The 23,833-nt window shown below is 40.2% G+C and overlaps 1 protein-coding gene across 3 annotated transcripts in view; it reads left to right on the forward strand.

Moving 5' to 3' along the window:
* TTC23 (tetratricopeptide repeat domain 23) overlaps window positions 1–23,833 on the forward strand; it is a 116,365-nt gene that overhangs the window by 87,230 nt on the left and 5,302 nt on the right. For all 3 annotated transcript variants that reach the window (XM_081289803.1, XM_081289805.1, XM_081289804.1), the window contains one exon: window positions 2,138–2,287. In XM_081289803.1, coding sequence (XP_081145929.1) covers window positions 2,138–2,287 — 150 coding nt within the window. The remainder of the gene's footprint in view (window positions 1–2,137; window positions 2,288–23,833) is intronic.

The following is a 23,833-nucleotide window of genomic DNA, read 5'->3' on the forward strand; positions in this document are numbered from 1 at the left end:
CCAAATTCCGGAGCCTGGCACAAAGCAGATCATCCACCAGATCCATCTCTCTCTTCTCCACTTCATACTTTGCTGCAGTCAAATGAACCTACTCACTCACCCAATAGGTCCTGTGCTTCTCCAGTTTGGGGGACTTTTCTCACCTAAGCCCTAATTGTTCTTCACTCCTGTCTCTTAAGCTTTTCCTAACTATTAGAGTCTGACACCTGCTTCCTCTAAACCAGTGGCATCATTTCCACTGTCATCTTAACTTGCCATTTAACTTCATGATCATCCATCTCCAGTCTCCCCAGTTAGGCTGTAAACAGCATTGAAAGCTTCATTTAGGAAAAGGAGTCTCAGCTCTTCTTTCCATCCATGGCTCCCCAAAGACTGATAGAATTCAATTCCCATAACAAAGCCACCAAACTGAACACTCCCATCATTCTATGTTCGTGCTCACAGATGTTAGGAGGGCATGTGATGGGCCTTACCCTCAGGTAGGTCTGGATTAAAATCTTAGTCCTTCATGTTCTTCAGTGGGCCCCACATAGCAAGTCAATCACTCTGCTCCTACAGCAATTTCTCTTTCTTCCTAAGAAATTGATTTCTGCCTCATTAGCACCTTTAATGTGGTGTCCCCACCATTGCTATTCCAGCCCAGCCCTTAACTCATATTTTTGCCAACAAAAGGATGGAAGCCTTTCACCCCTCTGTCTGAGGGACACCATCAGGACACTTATGGGGCTGTGTTATAGAAAGCCCTTTCACAAGTCCCTGCTTTATTTGGCTGTTGGATTCAACATTTGTGCCCTAGAACTGTAACTGTGCTCTCATGTGGAAGATTGTGGAAGAATTTCAGGAAGTGTGGGAGACCAGCATGCCTAAACAGGGTTTTAGTCCTGGTATCTGAAGAAATTGTCAGGAAATATTGTTTTCTGACCAATTCACATTTTTTTTATTCCAAGTTGATATAAATAAGTTGAATCAACCAAACAAAATGTCACATCATGTTGGAATGTTTACTTTTGGTTTCCCAAACTATTTTTTTCCTGAGAATAGAAAACCCAGAGCATGATCTGGATGTTCTGTTTAGTTTTCTCTTATAAGAACATCAGTGTGCATAGAGGAAGAAGAATGTGGATCTTAAAGGTATTAAAATTACTGGCCGGATGCAGAACCTAGCTCTACCATTGATGAGCTGACTCTTGAGCAAATTTCTGCTGCCCCATGCCTCAGTTTCCCCTTTTGTCAAATGAGGTTTAAAATTGTATCTATATAAATAAGACAGAATTTATGGGCTGGGCCTTAGCTTAGTGGTAGAGCACTTGCCTAGCACATGTGAGGCCCTGGGTTCCATCCTCAGCACCACATAAAAAATAAATAAATAAATGAGATCATATAAACTGTGCAGTGCAGTTTGTGACACATAAGGACTCCACTCATACTGGTTAGCTTTTGTTCTTATCACCCTCCCAGAAGTGGCCTTGATGCATTCCCTTTTCACACTTTAATCTTCTTCCCCCAAAATATGTTAATTTCTGTCTCCTATTTAACCAGAGAAGAGTAACCCCAGTTCATAAGACCTCCAAACCCATTCCTCTAAAAAATGAAATTGTAGTCAGTTATGTGTATTACTAAGTTTTTCATGACTGTGAACAAAATACCTGACATAAACCTCTTAAAGGAGGAAGAGTTGATTTTGGTACATTAGCTCAGAGGTTTCAGTCTGTGTGGTTGGCTGGCTCCAGGTGAGTCAGAACATTATGATGGAAGGACATGGCAGAGAAAAGCTGTCAGCTCATGGCAGCCAGGAAGCAGAGAAACAGTGAGCAAAGAGCCAGGGACAAGATATTGTCCCCTAGAAACCTGCTTCCTTCAACCATGCCCCATCTGTTTATACTTTCCAGCTCCTTCCAGTGGTCCATTCAAATTATTAATCCATCAAGTCGATTAATGCATTGAAAAGGTTAAAGCCTACATGAGCCACTCACTTCCCCAAAACCTCCATCTGAACATTGGCCAAGTCTTCAACATATGAGCTTTTAGGGGACATTTCAGAGCCAAACCATAACAGTTACATAATTATCTTTAGAAACCACTGATTTTAATCAGCCTTTGAACTTTTTAACCAGACAGATTTTTGTCTCTTTCTCAGAGAGCAACCTTGATCCTGAAAGAGTCCCTGGAAGCCAAAGTGGGAGCATTTGGCGATTTCAGCCCAGAGGTGGCAGAGACATACCGGCTCCTGGGTGGGGAGGACCTGGTGCAGGGGAACCACAGCGGGGCCCACAAGAAACTGAAGAAGGTAAAGTGGAAGCCAATACTAACCCCAGTGAGGCTCTCTCTCCCTCTCCACTGTCAAGTTCCTTCCCTCCACCATGCTACTATGGAGTAAAAACTATGGAAGTGGCTGATTTAGGTAAGATATGATTGCTTTTGCAGTAGATCTAAAATAACACTTAAGGTAAAAGATTTCCTCTTAGACATATACATTTTTTTTAATTTTTAAAAAATATTTATTTTTTAGTTTTAGGTGGACACAACATCTTTATTTTATTTTTATGTGGTGTTGAGGATCGAACCCAGTGCCTCGCGCATGCCAGGCAAGCGCGCTACTGCTTGAGCCACATCCCCAGCCCATACATTTTTTTTAAATTTATTTTTTAGTTGTAGATGGACACAATACCTTTATTTTATTTATTTATTTTTATGTGATTCAGAGGATCGAATCCAGGGCCTCGCACGTGCTAGGCGAGTGCTCTACCGCTGAGCCACAACCCTAGCCCTAGACATATACATTTTAAAAATGAATTTTATTATTATTTTTATTATTTTTTTAAAGAGAGAGAGAGAGAGAGACAGAGAGATTTTTTTTAAATATTTATTTATTTATTTTTAGTTCTCGGTGGACATAACATCTTTGTTTGTATGTGGTGCTGAGGATCGAACCTGTGCCGCACGCATGCCAGGCGAGCTTGCAACCGCTTGAGCCACATCCCCAGTCCCTTCAATTATTTTTGACCCTGCAAATATTTTATAGGGTATAATTTATCAAGCCTTTGTTTTATTGTATTCTTTCTATATACCCAGTTAATAGAGGAATTCTTATATTTTTCTCCTATTCTTCTCCTTTTATTTTCAATTTGGAATTTATTTCTGTGGATAGTGTGAAGTATGTGTGAGGTGTGTATCTAATGTTGTCATTTTTCCAGGTAGCTCCTCCTTGTCATTTCATTTATTAAAGAGCCCACCTGTGCTCCAGGGATTTAAGATAACACCTTCATCATATACTAAATTTTCAAATATACTTAAGTCTATTTCTTGATTTCCATTCTAGTCAACTAATCTCTGTCTATTCATGTGCCAATATCTCACATTTTTAGCAATAGAGATTTTATATCATGATTTAATACAAAATAGAACTGGACAGTCCTTGTGGCTCTTTTTTCCTAAAATATTAGTGTTTCTAGATATCTGAATATTTATTTTTCTACATGATTTTTTTTATTGGTTGTTCAAAACATTACATAGTTCTTGATATATCATATTTCACACTTTGATTCAGGTGGGTTATGAACTCCCATTTTTACCCCGTATACAGATTGCAGAGTCACATCAGTTACACTTACATTGATTTACATGTTGACATACTCATGTCTGTTGTGCTGGGGATGTGGCTCAAGCGGTAGCGCGCTCGCCTCTACATGATTTTTATATCAATTATTTAGCCTCATAAAGAGTTTGCTTGTATTTTTTATTAAATTATATATAAATGAATTTTGGGAGAACTTACATCTTTATTATGTTGAGTCATCAACCCAAGAAGAAGGGGTATCTTTCCATTTGTTCATGTCAACTTTTATATCTTTCAGGTACATTTGAAAGTGTTTCTCCTATAGGTTCTGCACATTTCTTACTAGATTTCTTCCTAAAGTGTTTTCATTATTACTATTGTAAGTGGTAATTTATTCACTATTATCTTTTTTTACTTGTTGATGTACCTTAATTTTTTACTTATTTATATCTGGTGTTGAGGATCAAACCCAGGGCCTCACACATGCTAGGCAAGTGATCTGCCACTGAGCCACTACCCCAGCCAGCCCCTCACTATTATCTTTTGATTTATTTTGTGATTATGAAGACCATAGGCTTCTCTACCTTAATTCTTTTATTGCTTGAGTTAAGTTGAGGATTGATTCAGATTGAGGTATACTATTGCATTATCCGAAGATAGGCATAGTTTTACTTTGTTTTCAAATTCTATGCCTCAAATTGATTTCTCTTGTCTAATTGCATTGGCTCATGACTCCAGGGCAATAATAAATAGTAGTGGAAACAGTGAGCATTTTTGCCTTGTTCCTGATCTTAGTGGAAATGCCAATAGCAATTCTTCACTTAATGTATGAACTAGGGTTTATATATTTTATCATATTAAGGAAGTTTCATGAATGTTCTTTAAGTTAAAAATAAATTTTGAATTTTATCAAAATATTTTTATCATCAATGGAGATTATGAAATTATTCTTCATAAATCACTGAAATGGTGTGTTTTACTATACTATCGAATCAACCTTGCATTCATGGAATAAATCTCCCTTAGGTTTAATTATTTTCCTAACACAATGTTGTCTGAGTCCATTTTGTTCTGCTGTGACAGAATACCAGAGACTAATGTATAAAGAATAAAAATTTATTTCTCACAGTTTTGGAGGCTGAGAAGTCCAAGATGGCATCTGTTGAGTGTCTTCTTGTTGTGTAATTTCATGACAGAAGGCAGAGGGAAAAGGAAGTAAGAGAAAGGGGGGTTGAACTCTGTCTTTTTTTTTTTTTTTTTTTTTTTTTTTAGTAATACTGTGGGGATTGAACCCAGGGGTAGTCTACCTCTGAGTAACATTCCTAGTCCTAATTAATTAATTAACTAATTAATTTTGAGGCAGGGTCTCCTTAACTTGCCTAGAGTGGCCTAGATTGTAAGATTCTCCTGCCTTAGCCTCCTGTGTAACTGGAATTACAGGGTGTGCCATAGCAGAACTCAGCCTTTTACAATGGGCCCTCTCCTGTAATAATGAACCCACTCCCAAGGCAACAGCATAAATCCATTCACAAGGGGGCAGCCCCCATGGCCTAATACCTCCCATTAGATCCCACTTCCCAGCACTATTGCATTGGAAGTTTCCAATACATGCTTTTTAGGGAACATATTCAAACCATAGCAGATATTGTTTCTGTTCACTGATTTTATGATTTTTGCACTAATATTTGTATGTGTATTTGTTTAAGGAACAGTGTTACATTTACTTCAGAAAAATAATTTGGAAGTTACCTTTATTTTTCATGCACTGAAAGAATTTGTGCAGCATTGAAACCAGCTGGTGTTTGAAGGTTTAGACCTCCTGTGAAATTCTTTAAGCCTGGTGCTGTAGTTGTGGGATAATTCCTTTAAAATTTCTCCCACTTTTGTAAAAAAAAAAAAAAAAAGTGTTCTGTTGAAGCTTTCTCTCTCTTAAAGAAGTCATTTTGGAAAATTGTATTTTTCTGGGTAATTATCCATTTCACTTATACTTTCAGATTTATTTGCATAAAATTTGCAGAGTAATCTCATGAATTTTTACAGTTTTCACTTTTTAATAGCTATTTCCCCAACATTATTTCTTGGTTTTATATATTTTTTCTCCTCTTTCCTTGACTGAATTAATTAGTGTTTTGTCTCTTAATTTTCCCAAAGTACAAGGATTTTAACTCCATAGATCTATCTGGTTCTCTATTTCATTAATTTATGATTTTATCTTCATTATGTCTATTCTTGTGCCTTGTTTTCTTTCACTATGTTGACGTTTTTTCCCTATCTTATGAATTGAGAATTTAATTGTTCTCACTTTTATTGATCTAAGTGTTTGTAGCTATGAATTTTTTTCTTGTCCAGTGTATCTCTTAAGTTTTGTTATGTTATGTTTTCGTTATACTAATTAGTTTTATAATAGTGAAACCCTGGATAAAACTAAAAAATTCACTTTTGTTCTGAGTGAGTTGTTCTACAAGTTGTCATTTTCTCTTATAATTTTTCTGACTCTGCTGCAAAAGATACCAGGATTGGTAACATGTGTGGTACCAATTTGTAATGAGATGACACATATCTGCTATCAGTTTGTCAACAAATAGTTATTGAGTACCTTCTGTGGACCAATTGCTGAGCAATCCAGACCTGGGGCAGGGGCCAGAGTAAGGGACCAAGTCAGGTATGAAGGGGCATCTGTTGACTCTATTGATTTCCAAATAAGGGTGGACTAGCCAGATGAGTAGCAGGTAGGCCTGCAATTGAACCCTGGGAGGAATTGCAGGGCCAGACTCTACTGCCAGGAGGGCTCTCTTCCTGCCTCCCTCTGCAAATCCTCCTCCTCATCCCTTACAACACTGTCTCCCCCCCAAGATGGAGATCATGGCTTCCAACACTCCTGAGTCATATATTTATCCCTGTGCCTTTTCTTTGCCTCAGCTTGAAAGAACTTGAGGGAAGACTGTGGGGCATGGCTTGAGTCTAGTGCCCACCTCTAGATCAGTCAGTGAGGCCAAGCAGAATGGTAGACTTTGAGAACAGGGTGTTTCCAGGGTAGCTGGTGACCTGGGAGGAGGTGGCTCAAGAAATACATAGTAAGAAAACCTGGGACAGGGTCACTAGAGCCCGTCCATATTGGGAAAGGGGGCTATGCAAAGAATAAAATAGGAGGAAGCAGTCCCTTCCCTTAAGAATGTCCCAGACCAGAGAGGGAGTTATAGACTATGAACTCCCAAGTATATTTTATGCAAAGTTCCATGCTACAAGTCCATCTTGGGATCTATAGGAGAGAAGGCTTTTAGGGAAACCATCCAGATCAATAATCGTGGAAAAGAGTTGAGACAAGGAAAATGAGTAGTTGTTCTCTGGCTGGGAAATGGAAGAGAAGAAGGAGGCTTCAGGACAAAGAGAGCAAAATATGTTTAAGGAACTAAAAGCAGTTGGGGGTAGGGGTGGTGACAGGGAAAGGCATGAGGACAGATCTCTGAGGCTGTAACACAGATGTGCACAGAAACCTAAGCAGGGCTACACAGGCCTTCACACCAGTGGGTCTGGGCTGGTACCTTGCACAGTTCTCTCTGGGGTGGCTCTTCCATTATTCCCAGCAGCACAGTTTTACAGAGGAAGGGACTGAGGCTCCAAAAAGTTAAGTCAATTGTCCCTGGGGGCAGTTTACTCTTAAGCAAAACCTTAAAGTCTTAAAGTTTCTGCATCAGGGTCACCTTGTGAATCAATCTCTGTGGAAATCTGCAAGTTTGTCAGCTTCCTGGGGAGAAAGAGACTGAGAATCCTTGCTTTGGGCCACACTGTCACTCACTGGGCTGAAAATCAGCTCAGCTTCAAGAAACTCTCAGGTTGTTTCATCTCTGAAACCTGCAGTGGAAGTTGGCAACCTCTTTTTTCCTTTCATTTGACCTCGTTAACCATCAGTCCTGAAAACACTGACTCTGACAGCTTAAAGCTCCCTGGCCCTCTGCCAGAATTAGAGAGAAAGCATTGGAACTTGTATGCACGAAGGTTGTCACACTGTGGTACATGCAGTTCTCATTTCCACTTCTCCACATGCACCCATCTGAGGACAGGGCTGGCTGCTCCATGAACACTAGGGCACAGACAGGGACTTTAAACATGCCTTTAACATCTGTATCTGTAGCCCACTGGAGTTTCTCAAATGTCATGTTTATCACTGGGCTCTATGAACTAGCAGCTTTCTAAAGCAACCATAGTGTTTCTCTTGTTTCTATCACAACAGATGCATGGCTAGAGTTTTCAACTCAGTAGCAGGAATCTACTGAATAGGGCGTTTCCAGATGTACCCTCCCATGCTGAAAGGTCCAGGCAGACCCCTGCAGGCATGGAAAACAGGAAGGCTCCAGAAACAAAGCAGACAGCATGATTAAATTACTGAAAAGGAAACCATATTATTGATCTGTCTTTTAAGGCATCTGCCTGCAGGGGAAAATTGGAGAACTCTGTTGGCTCCAGATGGAAATTTCCACAGCAAAAGTTCACATAGAAACCTGGTTTGATTCTAGGATTGGTGCTAGGAGCCACAAGCATATATACGATGTATGGCACCTTTGGTTGTAAAGTGACGCCAGCTAGCCACTGAGATGATTATGTTAAAATTTACATTCATATGCAAACTGGACTCCCGCTGTTCACCTTGGCCTGCTACCGGACTCAAGTTACGGGACTTTACGGGACTGCTGGAGAGTTCCCATTGGTTGGGGAAGGATAGTAGGAGGGAATTCCGGAGGAGGTGGGAGGAGACGGGGGGGTTCCGGTCGGCGCGCGGTTCCGGTCGGACACCCTCGTGGGAGGACCGGTTTTTGACTTGCTGGCGCTGAGAGTGTTAGCGGCTTTTTCAAAATAAAGTTTTGTTCCTGCTTGATTGGCTCGTGATTCTGTGCCCAGCCAAGACTGCGGCATTTGGCGGCCCGTACGGGGAACGCCTGAAGCTTAGAGGTGAGTAAATTGCTCGCCCCTGAGGGAAGGCGACAGGATGGATGACCTTCTCAGAAAACAATGTGTTCTTGTTTTGATTTATTTTGTTTTCATTTCGAGCTCCCTAGCCCTAGAATTTTCTCAGGCGAACTGGAAAAAATGGTTGGCTCAAGGTTTGAAGTTATTCAGCCCTGAGAAAGAGAAAATTGATACAACCATTGTCTGCTCCGTCTTTGTTTCATTCTGCTTCGGCTTTGTTTTATCCTACCTTATTGGGTTAGGTTATAGTAGATTAGAATCCAATAAAAAACAAACCGAAAAACTGTTAAGTAAATTGTTAGAGGTCCAGACTATGGTAGAAAAAACGCTAGGTCAAGCAAAAGAGAAGGTCTCTCAAGCTAGTCAGACAGAGGAGAATTTAAAGAAAGCAAGCTTAGAGGACAAGCAGCCATCAGGTGGAGAATTACAACAGGAGGTTGCTACCAACTCCGTTCTATCACCAGAGGGCGTAACTCAGCCAACAGCTCCATCTACCGCTGAGCGGCCCTCAACTACCGTAGTTGATGGACGGAATTCTGAGGCAGGACCCCAAAGATTAGCATGCCCTGTACTTGAGCAGGCAGGAGGGCAACGAATTCACCGTGCTTTAGATTTCAAAACAATAAAGCAATTAAAGGAGGCTGTAACGACCTATGGGCCGCAAGCTCCCTTCACAATAAGCATGGTTGAATCTGTTACCAACTTGGACATGACACCAGCAGATTGGGCTAACATGTGTCGATCTGTGCTAAACGGAGGACAATATTTGTTATGGAAGGTTGCCAATGAGGAATTTTGCATGGAGACAGCTAGGCGAAATGCAGAAGCTGGGTACCCTCAAAGAAATATGGACATGCTTTTGGGGAAGGGACCTTATGAGGGTCAAAGACAACAAATTGAATATGACCCTGGTGTGTACGCACAAATTGCTGTAGATGCAGTTAGGGCATGGAAAACTTTACAGGGGCATGGAGACTTACAAGGTCAATTATCTAAGGTAATACAAGGAACTAATGAACCTTATGCTGAATTTGTAGATAGACTTATTCAGTCAGCCTCTAGGATATTTGGAAATACAGAACAGGTAATGCCATTTATAAAACAACTGGCTTATGACCAAGCAAATCGTTGCTGCAGAGAGGTCATTAGACCATGGAGACATGAGGATTTAAACACATATATTAAATTATGTAGAGACATTAATGAACAGGGGCAAGTCTTAGCAGCAGTACAACAGGCTTTAGATGCCAGGCCAAGAACATGCTATAATTGTAATCAAACAGGACATTTTAAAAGGAGTTGCCCCATAAGAGGAGGGTTTAACAAAGCTGGATATCAAAGGAATAGAATACCAGGTATTTGCCCACGATGCCGTAGAGGGAGACATTGGGCTAATGAATGCCGTTCTCAAACCACCATAGAGGGTATTCCGTTATCAAAAAACGGACAAGGACCAAGTGTTTACCCACGATATCGTGGAGAAAGGTATCAAGCTCCATTGCCAAAAAACGGACTAGAGGGCCCAATGCCCCGGGGCCCCAAACCACAAATATATGGGGCAATGGAGGAACCCAACAGCCCCATCAAGGTAGTGCCCAGGACGCATTATCCATTAAATCCCTCATCAGACAAACTAGAGGGAGCGCAGGGCTGGACATCTGCGCCTCTGCCAGAGCAGTACTAACCCCAGAGATGGGAATTCAAATCATTCCCACAGGAGTAAAAGGACCTCTTCCCCAGGGAACAGTAGGCTTATTATTGGGACGCAGTTCTTCTACACTAAAAGGACTTATGATAAGTCCTGGGGTAATTGATCCCGATTATGAAGGTGAAATAAAAATTATAGCTAGTTCTCCAAGAGGTATATCAGTAATTTCACCAGGAGATAGAATAGCACAGTTATTAATAATACCCAGCCTGCATGATAAATTTTCCAGTTGTAATGTAGAAAGAGGTTCCAAGGGATTAGGCTCCACAGGTGTAGATTGGGCTATGCTGTCTTTAAATTTAGATTCTCGCCCAATGCTAAAATTAAAAATTCAAGGACATGACTTTAATGGGCTGCTGGACACAGGAGCTGACCTCAGCATCATATCTCGTCAAGAATGGCCAAAACATTGGCCATTACAACAAGCCACTCAAACGCTTCGAGGCCTAGGAGTGGCAACAAATCCCCATAGAAGTGCTATGGTATTAGATTGGAGGGATCCTGAAGGATGTGAAGGAACTATACAGCCCTATGTATTGGATCATCTTCCTGTAAATTTATGGGGACGAGATGTCCTAGATCAATTAGGATTGACATTAACAAATAACATCAATCCTAACGCGCCCACTACTAGGGCTAAACAAGGCTTTAGGAAAGAAAAAAGATTAAGAGAACAAGAACAAGGTATGACAGCACCTATTCAAATAGATCAAGAAATAAATAGACATGAATTGGGTTTTCAGAAAGGGCCACTGAGACAATCAAAATTACTTGGAAATCAGAAAGACCAGTGTGGGTTCCTCAGTGGCCCTTGACTAAAGAAAAGATACAAGTAGCCCATGACTTGGTCAGACAACAGTTAGCGGAAGGACATATACAACCTTCCGTATCCCCCTATAATACTCCCATTTTTGTCATTAAAAAGAAATCTGGTAAATGGAGATTATTACAAGATTTAAGAGCCATTAATAATGAGATGGTTATTATGGGACCTGCTCAATCAGGGATTCCTCAATTGTCTGCTTTACCAAAAACCTGGCATGTTTTAGTTATAGATATTAAAGATTGTTTCTTTTCAATTCCAATTCATCCCGAGGATAGTCCACATTTTGCATTTACTATCCCTGCACTGAATCATGAAGGTCCTGATCAGAGATATGAATGGAAAGTACTCCCTCAAGGGATGGCTAACAGCCCAACTATGTGTCAAATTTATGTTAATAAAGCAATCCAGCCACTTAGAAACCAAAATCCTGAACTACAAATATTTCACTATATGGATGATGTGTTACTGGCACATAAAGATAAAAACACATTACTAGAATGTTATGCCACACTTACAAATTTATTGAAAAATTATAATCTAGAGATAGCAATAGATAAAGTACAATTAAATCTTCCAATTAATTATTTAGGAGTTCTATTATCCTCAACCATGGTCCGTCCACCAAAAATTCAAATACGAGTAGATCAACTCAAATCACTTAATGACTTTCAAAAGTTATTGGGAGACATAAATTGGATAAGGCCTTATCTAGGCATACCAACAGGAGAGTTAGGACCTTTATTTGATATTCTAAAAGGTCCATCAGATCCAAATTCACCCCGCATGTTAACGCCTGAAGCAAGAAAAGTATTAAAAATCATTGAAACATATATGGAAAATATGCATTTGGATAGAATTGATATAAGTTTGCCTTTATTATTTATTGTACTACCAACAAAAAATATTCCTACAGGAGTATTTTGGCAAGAAGGTCCATTATTGTGGATACATTTATCTTATTCCCCTAACACTATTCTTACTAGATATCCTGAGGCTGTAGGACAATTAATACTCAAAGGAATAAAAGCAGCTAAGGGAGTGTTTGGGATTTCTCCCAATAAAATTATTACTCCATATACTATGGATCAAATTGATGAGTTAGCTAATGAGTTAAATACTTGGGCAATAATCCTGTGTAACACTAGTGTTTCATTTGATAATCACTTACCATCTAATCCTTTGTTGTCTTTTTGGTCTAAGCATCCTGTAGTTTTTCCAAAAATGACAAGAAAAACCCCTATCATAAATGCTCCAAATATATTCACTGATGGGTCAAACAATGGTACAGCAGCAGTAGTTACTCCTGATCAAACTTTTACATTTTTAGTACCCAAACAATCAGCTCAAAAGGTAGAGCTTAATGCAGTATTACAAGCTTTTATGATGTTTAAAGATTCTGTATTTAATTTATTTTCTGATAGTCAGTATGTAGTTAATGCTATTAATTCCCTTGAAGATGCTGGTAGGATTTCCCCTTCCTCTACTGTTTTCTCTTTGTTTTCCGCTATACAAAGTCTAATCTGGGACCGAAAAGATCCATTCTTCATAGGTCATATCAGGGCACATACAGGATTGCCTGGAGCCCTTAGTATGGGCAATGAACTAGCAGATAAATCTACACATGACATACATATTTTCTCCACAATAGAAGAAGCTATAAATTTTCATAAAAGGTTCCATGTCAATGCTAATACTTTACAAAAGCGTTTTAAAATAACTAAAGAACAGGCCAGACATATAATAAAACAATGTCAAAATTGTGTGACATTTTTACCACAAGTTAATCTTGGAGTCAATCCTAGAGGACTAATACCTAACCATATTTGGCAGATGGACGTCACACACTTGCCAGAATTTGGAAAATTAAAATATTTACATGTTACAGTTGATACCTCTTCCGGATTTTTGATGGGCTCCCTTCATGCCGGAGAAAAAACTAAAGATGTTATAGCTCATTGCTTACAAAATTTTGCCACTGTGGGCGTTCCAAAACAGTTAAAAACGGACAACGGTCCTGGTTATACTTCCTCCTCTTTTAAACAATTTTGCTCATCATTTGGTATTACTCACATAACAGGAATTCCATACAATCCACAAGGACAAGGCATAGTTGAAAGAGCTCATCAAACTATTAAAATGTACTTATTAAAACAAAAGGAGGGAATTGGAAAGGGGTATATATCCCCCAAAGATAAACTTAAAATAACCCTTTTTACTCTAAACTTTTTAAATTTAGATTCATCGGGACTTAGTGCTGCGGAAAGACATTTGTACCCCAAAAATGTACATAAGCCTAAGGTACTTTGGAAAGATATTCTAACAGGACAATGGAAAGGCCCGGATCCAGTGATAGTCTGGAATCGGGGCGCTGTCTGTGTTTTCCCACAGGATGAACAGCAACCGATTTGGATTCCAGAGAGATTAACTAAAACAATTTCTACAGAAAAAGAAGATGATTTGACTCAAATCCATAACAGCTGACATCCAGAGCTCCAGCTTGGCTATTCTTACATCTGCGACAGTGATTAACCAAGGTTTTTTTTTTCAGTATCTATTTTATTATTGCATTTTTCCACATCATAAAGTTCTATTTTATTTTTGAGCTCATACAAACCTAGGTTAATGTTTTTCTGATCAGTTTTATTTTTTGACTGTGTTTTATTTTTTATTTATTTATTTATTTATTTATTTATTTATTTATTTTTTTTTTTGACTGTGGAGTTTTTAAACATTACAATGGAGATTTCACCTAAGTATAGTTACAAGGCCTTTATTTACTATTGTCTTATGTGTTGTATGTTGTGTGCACACTTCTGTTTTGTGTTGTATGTCTGTATGTGTGTATGTCCATATTTCTTATATGAGGAGCGCTCATGAAAAAATGGATCCGAATTTTTTCTTTATTCACGTGATTTATATGGTTTAATTTAAATTAGGTGAACAGCTGTTTATGATTGTTGTTAAAGATGGTTAACAGATCTGTTTGTTTACTAATTTAAATTTGGTAAACGGCTGTTAAGGATTGTTTTTAAAGGAGTTTAACAGATCTGTTTGTTTACTTTCACCTTTTCTTTTTATTATATTTAATAATTCTGTTCAGGATAATGTCTCTTTACCATCATTGCCAGAATTTCCATCTCCATCCCAATTCCAGTGAAGACTGAGATAAAACCAAACTACAGCTTCTATGATAGCTATCACAGTAAACTGTATAAACTGATGCATCAATGAATATAACTCAACAAGTAATGCTATCAAGGACTTGATTTACTTTGGGAGGATATGGACATATTGATAGACTCCTCCAATTTGAACTGCTTGCAGAACTTGCCTGGACTATATATCAGTTGCATACATTGTGAAATATCATCTGGTGCACCGAATTGTGGTACTGCTGGCATATTTTTGCTGATGGTGTCACCAGTGATGCAATTTCCTTGCCAGCTCACCCCATGTTTATTGTGGTAATACTGGCATATCTTTGCTGATGGTGTCACCAGTGACGCAATTTTTCCAAAGGAGCCGTCAATTGGCTTGGTGTCGTGGCATTTCTGTATCCTCCTCCCTTCTACTAGTGATGGTCTAAATTTGGGGGCCAACAGAGGTGAGGCAAAGAACCTCACCCCCCCACTGGCACCAAGGCTAAATTTGGGGGCCAACAGAGGTGAGGCAAGAACCTCACCCCCCCACTGGTGCATAGGCCTATCCACAAGCATGGCTGAATGCTGGACCGGTAGTCAGCGACGGGTTGCTCTGATTACAGTGGATTCAACCTAAGACAGGAAGCTGACGCCTAAAGGTCAGTTCTCCCATGACGGGTAAGAACCATATGTTAAATTGGACAACCTACCAGGCACGGTCCCTAGCCACATTGCTTGTTGCTTAATTAAACAGAAGGGGGCAGATGCTAGGAGCCACAAGCATATATACGATGTATGGCACCTTTGGTTGTAAAGTGACGCCAGCTAGCCACTGAGATGATTATGTTAAAATTTACATTCATATGCAAACTGGACTCCCGCTGTTCACCTTGGCCTGCTACCGGACTCAAGTTACGGGACTTTACGGGACTGCTGGAGAGTTCCCATTGGTTGGGGAAGGATAGTAGGAGGGAATTCCGGAGGAGGTGGGAGGAGACGGGGGGGGGGTTCCGGTCGGCGCGCGGTTCCGGTCGGACACCCTCGTGGGAGGACCGGTTTTTGACTTGCTGGCGCTGAGAGTGTTAGCGGCTTTTTCAAAATAAAGTTTTGTTCCTGCTTGATTGGCTCGTGATTCTGTGCCCAGCCAAGACTGCGGCAGATTGGCATCCCGAATCATTTTCATCCAGGAGAAAGGCTGCAAACAGAATTTCTTGAGACTGTTTCCTAGGTCAATAACATCTTGGGAATTTACTGGGCCTGAGTACAGTGTGAAGTCAGGTTGGGGTCCAGCTTTAATCTGCCCTCCATAGCAGGTACTGTCATAGGCAGGGTTTGGTCCATTGCCTTGGTACTTTACACAGTCAGCATTATATATATCCATAAAAGAGTCATAAAAAATGTGACCTGTTTCTCTAGAAATCTCAAATCCTGCTATTATGAATCTTTTGAAGAAAGGAGCTGGAACATGATTTTTATTCATAGATTGTAGGCAAGAAAGCCAATGCCAGACTGGCCTTCTGTGATCCTGAGTCAAGACTGAAGAACAAATCATCTGCTCCTTACTGTGTCCAGTCATTCCTCCAACTGGCTAATACAGAGCCGTCTTAGAGACAGCCATATTTTATATATAGTTCATAGCCTGTGGTTCCCTCAGTGATCCACTTCATTTTACTTTCCCTTTTGCACATTTGGTGTTTTCCTTGTGGCCCTGGAGATACCAAAGCCACCAGGCCAGCCACCTCACCTTCATGTGTAGAACCTTGTTTGTCCCTGAAGCTGATTCTTTTAATTGTCTTTGACTGATTCATTGTTGGGTGCAGCAGTCCATTGTGTTTAGAGAGGAAGCATGATGATGTCGATTTCATATAAACAAAATCCTGTTCTTGGGCTGAGAAATGCACTTAAAGGCTTGAAGATGTTTGTAAATCAGCTATATAAAAATGAGAGCTGATAGTTAAAGGGGTCAAGGTCATTCCTTCTCAACGTTCTGAAGGGAAAATGTGCAGCCTCCCTTTTCTGCTGTAGCTTGATTGGAAATGAGCATTCCAGGTCCCCTGGCCAGTGGTCACTCTGGTGTCATTTGCTGCAGGAAGGTGGAGCTCTCCTGAGGTCAGGACCCTGGTAGCCAAGACACAGTACACCCCTGTTTTTGCTGTCCATTAGAAAGCCCAGATGAGGCGTGGACAAGGACTGAACATGGATGCAGCTACATTTGCTCCTCAAATGTCAGGACTCTTACTGTAGCTTAGCACAGTACCTTCAAAGTTCCACAGTTTGCTTCATGGTCTGGAGGCACACAGCACTGTGAGCCTGGGCAAACTGTCCTGGCCAGAGGCTACCTGGCAACTCATCAGAGTCTCACTAAATGACTGGAGAACAGGAATTTATGGGTGATGGCCAGGCAACCAGACCTCCTCCTGCATAAATTGAGGCTAACCTTAAACAAGTCGAAAGAATGTTGGTCAGGAGTGGCTGGTACAGAGGGCATGAATTCCAGAAGGATCAACTGAGATTGATGAGCTCCATGTCATCAGGGAAATGTGCCAAGAAAAGGCAGCTCAAAGGACTCAGTTTTAGGAACGTCCCCTCCCTGCCTTGGCTGCTCAAACAGGCCAGTCTCTCCACTTTCCAAACGAAGCCCTTCTTTGTACATGGTGCACAGCAAGATCCACCTTCATAGCACGTCTTCTTGGTGCCCCTGTTTCCTAAATATTGGCTACAGGTGTCCTGGAGAAAGATGATGCTAACTAGCTTACTTCAAGACAGTGGCCAGGGGATGTAACAAAGTCATGGAGGGAGTCAAGGTATGATGATAAGGACATAGACCCACAGCACTTGGTAACCTGAAGGTGAGGAGAGAGGAGATGGCAAGGATGGTGTCCACCTTGGCATGGCACCCAGGAGATACTCAGTGAGTTTTCCCAGAGGGTCCACACAGAGTCCCTGTGTGGTCGTGCCTCTCTCCTACTTCTCTTCTCTTTACAGCTGAGGGTCCCTCCTCCCACCTTACCTATTTTTCTTCCGAGAGACTCCCTACCCATCAATGTATCAGACCTTGGATCTTGGGTTGGTGACCTTCCAAAGCTGTGGGGTTGGCATGTGTTTGTGAGACAGACACACAAAGTGTTTCCCCAGATATTTGGATTTCCTTCTTCCTGGGATCCCCATCACCACTACCTCCTCCCTCCCTGTGGTCTTCACCTGGCTGACTCACCATCCTGTCATTCTCAACTCTAATGCCACCTCCTTACAGAATCCCTCCTGACCCAAGTGCCCTCTACCACCACCCACTCACATGCCCTTTTTTCTCTTTCCCTTGGCATGTCATTCCTCCTCCTCCTCTTCTCCTTTTCCTCTTGTAGTTCTTATCACAAATGAAGATGTCATATTTGTGTATTTTTAAATGTCTGTCTCTCCCATTACACTAGAAAACCTTAGTGCAAGACACACATCTGCGCATTCCCTGCCACATCCTGAGGTGTGTACAGGATAGGCATACTGCAGGTGCTCAGAAAGCAACAGCTGCAGACAGGAGTGACATGGAGGACACATGTGCTGTGAGGGCACGGCTGGCTTCTGACTGGCTTGGCAAGACGCCTCCACCTCTGTCTCTCTCCATAGTGGAGCGCTGCCTCTGCTTGACCCTGTCCATACGCCCAAGTCCATGGCTTTAGCCTGCCTTGCAATGATTTGTAAATGAAAGCCTGTTTGTATTTCTTAAAGCCTTTAATATTTCACACTAATGATAGTGGCTTAGCACTGATGGTTTCTGAAGTCGTCTTCTTTGACATGAAATTGACAGGAAAACAGAATGTATAAAAAAAAGAGTAGTGATTTCAGATCCTCGGCATTAGAGTAGTTCACACACCACTCTGGCTCTTTTATTTTTCCATGCAAAGAAAATACAAGTTATAGTGTGACAAACTTGGCTTGGACCCTCACCAGAAATTTAAAAAATATGTCTTTCACGATTTTCTATTGTGGAGTCATGTAGCCTTGTAACTTAGATGACTCTTTAGTCGTAGCCCTTGCTGTTCTGCCTCTGTTAACAAACAGGATATGTTTCATCAGCACTTTCTTTATCTGAAATTTCCTAATAGAAATCATGATGTGACTCTGGGACCTTGGACTGGAGGGAGAGGGAGAAAGGAAATCCACTTCTGCAGAGGTCCTGCTGTGAAGACAGCCAAAGTCATGGCAGTCCATTGATAGAGGTCCCCCCAAAACAGAAAATATACTACCTCGTGAGTTTGGGTATTTAACTATGGGGTTTTATTCTTTTAATCCAGAGTGTAATAGGTCAGCTAACCTCTGTGCCACAGCTGCCTCTGAGCCACCCTCTGTCTACACTGGGAAGGGTGTTAGAAGCACAGAGGTAGGCCACAACAGGAAGACAGGAGACTGACGGCTGTATCCCAGTTTCCTGGGCTCCTGGACTCCTTGGAAACCTAGCTTTCAAATCTCAGAGTCGTGTCAAAAATAATTTTTCAAATTTGCATCAAATGCTTAAGATCATCTCTTAAAAAGACTCTAGCTTTATCAATGACTCCTAAGAGAAAGCAGCAAATAGTGACAGCACTCTTCCTACTACTGACTTTACCTAGAGTATAATTTTTAAGGTTTTCAACCCTGAACACACTATGGAGCTTCCTCACCAGAGGGTTCAGTGGCTGATGAATCACTGCAGCCCAAGGCTCCAATCATATCTCAAAGATCCATATAAAAATTCCCTCAGTTTATTTGTTTATTCACTTATTTAATATTGGTTCATTTAGTAAATATTGCAACTACTTGTATTCCAGAGACTGTGCCAGGCCCTGGAACACAAAGGTGGGCAAGACCAACGCAGCCCCTTGTGGGGACAGCTGGCTGGCTAGTGTGAGAGCGGACATCCCCTGTTGTCTTCCATAAGGGAGGGAAAAGCTCCCTGTTTGGCATTTAAGGAATAATAGAAACACAAGGGACTGCTTGCTCACAGCTCATCTGTATAAAGTCAGAAGAACAGGAAGATAAGGACTCCTTAAAATTTTTCTGGATATTGGGAATTTCACTTGATTCTTTTTAAAAAAATTATTTGTTCTAATTAGTTATACATGGTAATAGAATGCATTTATACAATTGATATATCATACATAGATGGGATATAATTTCTCATTTTACTGAATGTACATGTTGCAGAATCATATTGGTCATGCAGTCACATATATACATACAGAAATAATATCTGTTTCATTCTCCCACATCTCCTCCTCTCCCCTCTCATCAACTTACCTAATCTAAGGTAACACTGTTCTTCCCTAGTGCCCACCCGCCACCTTATTGTGAATTAGCATTCGCGTATTAGAGAAAACATTCGGCCTTTGGTTTTGTGGGATTGGCTTATTTCGCTTAGCATGATATTCTCCAAATCCAACCATTTATTGGCAAATTCCATAATTTTATTCTTCTTTAAAGCTGAGTAATATTCCATTGAGTATATATACCACATTTTCTTTATCCATTCATTTATTGAGGGATACCTAGGTTGGTTTCATAGTCCAGTTATTGTGTATTGAGCTGCTATAAACATTGATATGGCTGTGTCACTATAGTATGCTGATTTTAAGTCCTTTGGGTATAAACCAAGGAGTAGGATAGCTGGGTCAAATGGTGGTCCCATTCCCAATTTTCTGAGGAATGTCCATACTGCAAATGAGAAACACCATTTAGTGGCTGATGTCAAAGGAGAGTGCACTGTCCTCTTGGAACAGTCAAGAGTGTGAGATGCTTTATTCCTGGTAGAGACTGTTCTAATGTCAAGGTCTGGGGGCTTCTTCCTTACTCAGCTCAGCCTGACTCCCAGCAGTTTCAATGAACACTTACTTAACTCTGTCAATGTCTGTGTTTTTTAACAAAAGAATCAAAACACCAACTTTACCCTAAAATGCTTAAGAAAATGCAGAACATTGAAAAATTAACTTATAGTTCCTCAGATAAATACATAGCAATTAAAACTATTTCTGGCCAGGCATGGTGATGCACACCTGAAATCTCAGCAAGTCAGAAGGCTGAGGATCACAAGTTTGAGACCAGCCTCCTCAACTTAGTGAGTCCCTGTCTCAAAATAAAACATAAAAAGGGCTGGGCTGGGGATATGGCTCAGTGGTAAAGTGTCCCTTGGGTTAAATCCCAGTACCAAAAATAAATAAATGAATAAACCAATTCCTGGTAGAAGTATATATTGAGTTATTTTGCTGTTTAAAAGGGTATCTTGCTTCATGGTGGCCTACTGAGTTCAACCTCACCAGGCCTCACCCGTCAACTGTCACTGGTGTTTTTTTCCTATTGTCACTTTTTTTTATTTCCTTAAAGGAGGTTCTCAAAATGCCACCTGTCGAGGAGCAAGCAGCCTGTTGAAAATCTGGTTGAGAAGCATAAAGTCTTCCATGGTACAGCATGTGCTGTTGATGTCTTACTGTAGGATTTGGCTGGTGAACTTGCCCTTGTTGTCACAGTGCACAAAATGAAGGGAGAAATGATGGATCATCAGCATTCCAGTCTCTTCTTTAGTACTTCTAGGATTTTCTCTGGGAAAAGTTTAATTTTAGCTTCACAAAGTTATTTTCAGAGTATAAAAAAAAGCAAAAGAATTTTACCAAACTGATGTCAATAAATACAAAATTTTAAATATGCCCAAATGAGGACACACAGTTGAAAAAGTTATTTTAAAAATCTCATTAAAATTGGAGGAAATTTGGAAAATACATAAAAGTATAATGGAAATTTGAATCTCCTCTGTTAATGATTTTGTTTTTTTCTTTTCTTTCTTCATGCATTTACTTTTCTCTTAAGTGACATCAAATTATATAATGCCTTTTAAAAATTAATTTAAAATAAGAAAGGAATGTGTTGGAGAGCAGTTTGGTGAGTGGGTGGGTTTATAGAAGTCCCATCAATTGCCTTCTCATTCTTCCTGGGAATTCGAGACTATTCATCAAGCAGCGTCTCTTCCCTGGAGAGTGAAGGGCCAGGGAGAAGAAGCTCAATAACCAAAAAGATCGGTTGGAAATTCCTCCCATGTTTTAGATTTTAAGGCCATCTGTTAAGGCAGAGTGCGCTGAGACCTCAGACTGTCTCAGATAATCATTATTGTCAGTAAAAGTCTAATGCCACACTGAATGAATTAACACCAAGCCACATCAACTTCAGCTCCTCTCAAAATGAGCCTCATCGGAGACACTCATAAATATGTAAACAGGGAACGTGGGGTGGGTAAAATTAGACCTCATCTCTTAGGCACAGAGAAGGAGGAAATGAAGTCTGTTCTGGCAGGAAGAGTAAGCCCTTGAGAGAGGCCTTTCTTGTCCCCTGTTTGTGAGCACCTTCTCCTGTCCCACACCTATAATGGAGTAAGTCTTACCCCCTCCAGGGTCAGAGGCACCAAGGCTTCCCACGACTGCCTCCCAAACCGAGTGAGCACTGGAATAATTTTCATCCAGTGTCATGGCTGTCAAAACAACATGCCCCATCCCCTCCTCTCAAAGCAGCAGAGGTTTCTGAAGGTTCCTGAGATCCAAGGTCACAACAGTCAATCTGTGGATTAAAGCAGCACTGGTTTAAATCCATGGGATGAAGTAGCTCCTGGCTGAGGATTTCAGTGTAGATTTAGAATGTCAAAGATTCATCAAACAGACAATCTGGGTCCCTTGCCTTTGCAGAATTTGATTTATCTACTAAGTAAAATACTAATTTCCCACTGCTTGGTGCATAACACTTCAAGTAAGAAAATGAAAGTTTTCTGTTATTAAAAAAAAAAAGATTCTGTCATATTCTTTTTTAATATTTATTTTTTAGTTGAATGCAATACCTTTATTTTGTTTACTTATTTTTATGTGGTACTGAGAATCGAACCCAGGGCCTTGCACATGCTAGGCTAGTACACTCCCGCTGAGCCACAACCTCAGCGCCGCCCTCCCCACCCCCTGCCCATTCCGTCATATTCTTTTCTGATATTTCCTTCCTCAAAGACAAACACATTCCCAGATTCCAGGACCACATACATTCTCAGCTCCTCAAGATTGAAACAATTTTCAGTCTTCATGTTTTCCATAGCTTGTGGAGACAAAGCATTTCAGCTGCTTGCATTTTTATTTTCTTGAAGACCCAAAAATGGTTGGCAGATCAAAATGAATCAAGTCTTCAGTGCTATATCCCCAAACTTCACACTTTTTTTTTAAACTCAAGCTGTTAGCCATGTAGAAAACTTAACTAAATCTTTAAAAAAATTAAGAAATATTTCAGATATGAAAGTATGTGTAATATAACAAACACCTGTGAACTCAATAGTCAATGTAGGAATTAAACATGAACCCATGAACCGTACAGTTGGAATTTCCTGTTGGCCCACCCCCGAGAACCACTATCTTGAATTTGATATGATTTCTATGCTTTTCTTATTTTATTGTGCTTTTGTTTTGCATGTTTTAAAGCTTCATATTATATGCACTCACTTGGGATTTGCTTTTTCCTCTTGACTTTAGAATCTTGAGATTCATCTATATATGTGGGGAGATATACACACACACACACACACACACACGCTCATGCCTAACCTTTGTATGATGTCATACACAAATATACAACATATGTAAATATCAACATTTACTTATCTACTACTAAATATAGCTAAATTGTCCTATAAAGCATTTGTACTAATTTTAACACCCACTACCAATATAATAAATAGTTCTTGTTGTTTCCTATCTTTGACAAAGCTTGATATCATCAGAGTATAATTTTTGCATTGTGATAGGTGAAGGGACACTCCATTGAAGTTTTTGTCTTTGTTTCTGGTTATGAGTGAGATTAAGCATGGTTCTTGGCCAGTTTTCAACTCCTTGAATAATCTGTTTGTTTCTTTTGGCCATTTTTCTATTGGAAGGATGTTGTCAATGGTGTTGTTTCTCATTACCTTTTAGAAGTCTGTTATGTATTCCAAAAGCTAAGCCTCTCTCAGTCATGTGCATTACAAATATCTTCCTTCAGTCTGTTTTGCCTTTATATTTTGCTTATGATGAATTTTGGTGCAAAAATATTTGACATTTCCATGTAGTTAAATGTTATCAGTTTTTTACCTTTGGTTTGACTAGATCTTGTGTAAGAAATACTTCCTTACCACAAGATCATAAGGCGATCCTCCAAGATTTCCATGTTAAACTCCAGGTTTTACCTTTCATATTTAACTCTTTAAACATTTCTGGGAATACTCTTTGTGTTGATATGGGTTAAGTTTTCATTTTCTTTCATTTGAAACCCAGTGGCCCTCATACCACTTATTGACTAGTCCTCCTCCTCTTGCTGATCCTTCAAGGCCAGCTCTGTCATCTATCAAGGATGGGGCTCTCTGCCTTGTTCTATTGGTCTGTTTGACTACCCTGGGATGAAAATTATTATTGTCATTTTATAATTGTCGTTTTATAAAAGGTCTTGGTATCCAGGAAAGCAAGTTCCTATATTTCATTCTTCTTCAAAATTAGTTTGGTTATTTGGGGCACATATTTAATCTTTCTTCTTTCCTTGAGTTTGCCCTGACCTAGTACAAACAATCAAATGTCAAGACTTAAGCAAAAGGGAGAAATCAAGCTAATGTCAGTCATTAA

Source organism: Spermophilus citellus (assembly GCF_964194105.1).
Source record: "Spermophilus citellus genome assembly, chromosome: 4".
Taxonomy (NCBI): Eukaryota; Metazoa; Chordata; class Mammalia; order Rodentia; family Sciuridae; genus Spermophilus; species Spermophilus citellus.